General features: G+C 49.7%; 1 protein-coding gene across 1 annotated transcript; it reads left to right on the forward strand.

Moving 5' to 3' along the window:
- The first annotated feature begins 240 nt into the window (after positions 1-240).
- On the forward strand, positions 241-5,396 carry LOC138173264 (G-protein coupled receptor 35-like). Its single transcript, XM_069103248.1, has 2 exons — positions 241-629; positions 1,482-5,396. Exon 2 carries the CDS (start codon positions 1,494-1,496, stop codon positions 2,412-2,414), a length of 921 nt encoding a protein of 306 aa, XP_068959349.1. The 5' UTR covers positions 241-629; positions 1,482-1,493; the 3' UTR covers positions 2,415-5,396.
- The last annotated feature ends 285 nt before the right edge of the window (positions 5,397-5,681 follow it).

Genomic DNA, 5,681 nt, shown 5'->3' on the forward strand with positions numbered 1-5,681 from the left:
AGCACATACAGAAAAAAACATAAACAATTTATTCATTTTATAATAAACGATCTTTGAGTTGATTTTGACTGGACTGGGATAGGTTCTTGCCTCTGGCCACTGGGCTGTGTGCATATCTGGCCAGTCAGCAGAGGGCGTCTGATTTTCCGGGGAGGGCTGGTTCAAGCCTTGAAAACCACAGACCAAGTTTATGAGATGAAGTCAGCAGACTTTCCATTCATGCAGCTTGACTGCGGGTATTTCCTCCCTGACTGACAGGCAAACCCCCAGACTCCTTCACTCACCAGATGCCCTTCTGCCTTCCGTGTCACCAGGAGTGAGTACCCTGATGGCTGGAAGAAGTAGGAGCAGGAGAGGTTTCTCTGAGGCATTTCTGTCACCTACCTTCCAGGTTTCAACCACAAATGATCTCCCTGCCAATATAGGGAAAACCACTCCCATGAGTCCCTGGAGGAGCCAAGAGCCCAGGCTTTGGCAGTAAGTTGGTAGCCCATTTTCCTCTGGCTCCAGTCACTTCTGAGCTGGGGGGTCCAGTTACCTACGTGAGAACAGCAAGCCTCTGGAATCATACCTTTCACATCCTGACCTGTGGCCCTCCCTCCCTCAGGATTCCCACAGTAAAACCCCAGGTGAGTTAATACCTCTTTTCTCATGGTGTGGGCATTGCACAAATTTCCCAGAGGGGAGAACAATAAAGAGAATCTGCTATTGCTTTTCCTAATTTTAGCTGAGGCTGAAGTGGAGGGAATGCAGGAGGTAGAGGATGTGGTGTGTGGGCCCATGGACAGGTCATACAGTCAGTGGGATACAGATTTAGACCGCCTTCACCCTACTCACTACATCCAAGGGATTGGAGGGGTCACCTTGTCACTCAGACTCTGAAATCAGGGTCTTCTTTCACTAAATAGCAGAAGTGTACCAGCCCATCCCCCCTCTTTTCCTCCCAGAGAAGAGGAGACTCCAAAATGCCCTCTGAGTTAGAAGCTGTTAAGCAGTGTCTCCAGTATATGGAGCCAGAGGCCCTGGCTTCTAATCCTGTCTCTGTCACTCATATCTGTTACCCTGGATAAGTCCCTTAGCTGGCTCTCCTTCTCAAGGGGGAATGAATGCCAGGTGTGAGCCCAAGCCTCTCAAGCAGAACCATTCCTGGAATCACTGAGACGTTTCAGTCCTCTCCCAGGGACTCTCAGAGGCTCAGGGGGTGGGGACCAGGAGCAAGGGAGAAGGAAGGAGGGAAACTAGGGAGGAGAAACAGGACCCAGGGAGAAGGTGCACGGGAAGGAGAGGAGGAGGGAGCTTTCGGGCATTTTGCAGTTCAGCCTTTCAATGGCATTCAGATTGAAATGGTCCTGGGAAAGGTTGCTGTGCAGCTATCATTCTTGGACTATTCTGCGGACTATTATCCAGGTGAATATGCTGACAGATGTCATCATTATTTTTCTTATTGCAATGAATGATGGAGCTTTTCTGTCCCTGGGTAGGTTTCTGCATAAATGAATGTGTCCAACAGCTGCAACTCAATGCTCAGCTCCACAGGAGAAGCACACATCTACATGAGTTTTTATGGGCTCCTCTTCGTCTTTGGGCTCCTCCTCAACATCCTGGCTCTGTGGGTCTTCTGCTTTCGGATGAGGAAGTGGACTGAGACCCAGGTGTACATGGTCAACCTGGCCGTGGCAGACAGCTTCCTGATTCTGCTCTTCCCCATGGTCATGTACTTCACGCATGCCAGCTGCCTTGAGGATCTCTCTTGCCAGGTGCCCCAGGCCATCTATCTTGTCAATGCATACATGAGCATCAGCATCCCCATGGCCATTGGTGTGGACCGCTATGTGGCCATCAGGTTCCCACTGAAGGCCAAGGTCCTTCGAACCCCGGGCCGGGCAGCCATTGTCTGTGCCCTCCTCTGGGCTGTGGTCGTCAGCATGCTGGCTTTTCGTGTCATATGGCAGATCCAAGATGGCGCCTTCTGCTTCTGGAGGAAGCCAGACATCCACATCTCGGTGGTAATTTTCTCTCTGCTGGGCTTTTATATCCCTCTCGGGGTACTGGTCTTCTGCACATTCCAGGTTGTGCGCATCCTATTGAGGGTGCAGAGAAGGGAACTATCCGAGGCCAGACAGATTCGCAAGAGTGTATCCATGATGCTGGCCAGCCTGCTGGTGTTTGTCATTTGCTTCTTACCCTTGCACATCACAATCCTGCTAACCTTCTTCCTGGGATCTAATGACAGACTCAGAAGGGTCTTCAAAATAGTCACCTTGATCGCCCACACCAACTGCTGCCTGGACGCCATCTGCTACTACTTTGTGGCCAAGGAGTTCCAGGAGGTGACTCCTTTCTTCTGCCTCCGAAGCAGACAGCGTGGACCCGTGGCCCCTCAAGACAAGAAGACTTGCACAACCCTAATCTAAGCTGAGGTCCAGCAATCCCAAGCTCATCTAAGCTGAGGTCCAGCATCCCCAAGCTCATTGCTGATTGGCTTCCATCTGGGGCGGCTCCCTAGATCATTTATCCTGGGTTTGTTTTGCTCCCACACAATTACCTCTGAGAAATCTTAGAACAAGCCCCAATGTATTTCCTCTTCCCTCTCTATCAATTTGGAAACCCCAAATTCTTGACTTTGGCTTTGCTAAAAAAAAAAAAAAAGGCAACTCTAAGGCTGGGGGTGCCCAGAAGTTCCCCTTTCTCTGTCTACAAGGATGGATTCTAGAACTTGGAAACCCAGAACTGTCCTCTCAAGCTGCATGAATGAGAGTTCTTGTGTACTCTGCTACAGAGCAGCCATCAGGACTCCAGGGGCTGGTCGGCAGGTGATGGGGACGGGCTGGGATAGCTTGTGTATGAAGACTCTTTGTGCTTAGCTTTGCGGTCATCTGATTGGTCTGTAGAAAAGGGGAAAGCACAGAGATAGACCTGGCAGCTGGACCCTATTATTAGAAACCCAGAACTGAGGGATGACTCCTACCTACAGCAGTCTGGAGCTGACGCCCTCCTACCACCCTACCCTGCTGCCATCACTGCCAAGGTCCCCTCCATGTCTCTGGAGCCATGCTATCCTGATCAGTGAGAGCTCCCTGTGTCTAGCCAACTGCAGCCGCTTCCCTGGTATCTTGCTGATATTCCATTGCACCCATACCCTGGCCCTGCCCCTTCCCAACTCTTGCTGTGGGACCAATCATTAAATCAACACTATCATCTTCCAGAAAGGGCATGTCAGTTACCATATGATGTCACCCTTCTAGGCTTTTGTATAATGATATCCCCAGTGATTACCACAGTGTTTGGCACATAGTGAATGTTTGGTAAATACTTCTAGTATTTTTTTTTTTTAGTATTTACTATTACTAAAGGTTGCTAAATCTACTAAATTTTAGTATTTAGAACTTACAGTTCATTCATTCACTCACTCATCATCTCTCCTGGTCCTGACATTCTTGGTTATAAGATCCTTCCAGCTCTAATATTCCAGCCCAGACAGACTGCATTCTTTGTTCTAAATCAATCAGTCAACGAGTATTTCTTACCCACCAACTATGTGCTTGGCACTGAGCCAGGACAGAGAATGAAGAGGGTTACTTCCACAGCTCTTGTATGATCCCTCCTAACTCAGAAGACCTACCTTCCCTCTTTTTTTTTTTTTTTTGCTTTTTGGAGGGCAATTGAGGTTAAATGACTTGCCCAAGGTCACACAGCTAGTTGTGTTTTTTTTTCTTTCGTGTTAAGGTCGAATTTGAACTCAGGTCCTCTTGACTCCAGGGCCGGTGCTCTATTCACTCACCCCAGCATCCTTCCTTCTAAAGTCCTTCTCACGCTAAAGTTCTCTGCTTTAAGTATGTTGGCTACAGCTCAAGGGCTGATCCAACCGTAACTGCGGCTTTCTATCCAGTGCCGGGCGGGCTCACAGCCTCTCACCCTCTCTGCTTGTCTATCAGTCTGCTCCTTTTCCTTACTGTATGTCTGCTTGAACTCTCGGAGGGGCTAGCCCTTTATTCTTCCCAGGCCACAAATGCTTTTGGCCCAGATGAACCTACGTGGACAGCCCTTTTACACCATGCTCCCTTCCCCCACCCAGTTCTGCTGATTTGGGAGAGAGACCTCAGGCAGGTTTTAGCTTCCTCTTCAGGTGCAGACTGGTTCTATTCATATGATCAGCCATATTACTGAAGCAATCCAGCCCTGGCTTATTGATGCCATGTTGGCTAGAGTTTGCCATTACAAGCAAGAACGCCGCGATCCCCAGTCACCCGCGCTCCAACTGGGCAGGCTCTTAGAACGGCGTCCTCCCAGTGGAAGGGTGTCCGGCACACCGAGTGGGAACTGAGACTCAGAACAGAACTCCGGGATGGGAGGGATCATAGAATGAGGACTGCAGGAGGCAAGCGCTCCATTGCCTTTGCTCCTCCCCCACCCCACCCCAGGGCCAGGAACACAGTAGGTACTCCCTGAAATGCTTCTTAATCATTGACTGGCTTAGACCACAGAATGCAGCCTGGCTGGGCTGGAAGAGCATTGGAGAAGAGACCTTAGAACGCTAAATGTCAGGGCAAGGGAAGCCTTAGAACATGAGACAGAATTTCAGAACTGGAGGGAATTTGAGGGTTTATTTAGGCTGGAGGCCCCTGCCCCCACCCGCGCTTCTACAGGTGAGGGGAGTGGTGCGCTCGTGGGCCCCCACGGGGGCAGCTGAACCCCTCTCACTTCCGGCCCCCTGCTTTTTGAAGACACAGGACAGGAAACCTGCAGCTGCTGCTGCTGCTGGGATTTCTTCCATTTCTTGTCTTCTCTGACCTTAGACATTATGGGATGAGAAGCAGATCAGAAATCCTAGGACCTGGGTTCAAATCCTGCCTCGGTGGGTCACTTCAAGTCATTTCATTCTCTGGCTCTCAGTTTTCTCACTTATACAATGGGGATAATCACTCTTCAAGTCCTTCCCTCACAGGGTGTCCTGACATGAGACAATGGCTGCAAAATGCTTGTCAAGAGTAGCTGTTTTTCCTTCAGCTCAAAATCTAGACTTCTGCCATCCTGTAGTAGGAGGAGCCCTGAGTTCTAAACCAGCTCTTCTGCTTAATGCTGTGTGACTTTTGGCAAATCACACAGCCTCTCTGGGCCTCACTTTCTCTACTTGTAAATGAGGAGGTTGAACTACTTTTGAAGGCTCCTTCCATCTTTAAATGTAGACTTCTAGGATTTTGCCTGTGTGACCCTGGGCAAGTCACTTAACTTCCTCATTTTTGGTAATATGGCTAACATGGAACTATGTTTTGCCTGACTTCACATGTATAATTGATATACTACTTGTCTTCTCAATGGAGAAGGAAGGAAGAGAATTTAGAATTCACAATTTTGAAAAATGTACGTTAAAAATAAATTCATTAAATATTAAAAAGAACAAAGCCACGCCCACCACAGCTCTTTGGGAGGCAGAGAAGAGAGAAGGGGAAGCGGCTACGTTTGGGGGCTGGGGGAGGTGTGGCCACAGCCTGCCCCACGGGGGGGGGGGGGGGGGAGCGGGGAGAGCTGGCTGGGGGCGGAGGTAGCTCTGGGAGGGCAGGCAGCCCCCAAACACGGGAAAGGCCTCTCCAGAGACGCTGTGACTTGGCTCAATTCAGTTCTGCTTGGTTTGGGTCAGTCCAGTCGAGTTCAGAATATTTATTGTGTCTCTGAGGTCTGAG

The sequence above is a fragment of the Petaurus breviceps genome, unplaced genomic scaffold (genome assembly GCF_028583685.1).
Source record: "Petaurus breviceps papuanus isolate PSGF00001 unplaced genomic scaffold, PetGlider_PUasm1.0 567, whole genome shotgun sequence".
NCBI classification, from domain to species: domain Eukaryota; kingdom Metazoa; phylum Chordata; class Mammalia; order Diprotodontia; family Petauridae; genus Petaurus; species Petaurus breviceps.

What these genes read in the sequence shown, in the direction of transcription:
- LOC138173264 (XM_069103248.1), top strand. Translation starts at nt 1,494, where the DNA reads ATGAATGTGTCCAACAGCTGCAACTCAATGCTCAGCTCCACAGGAGAA.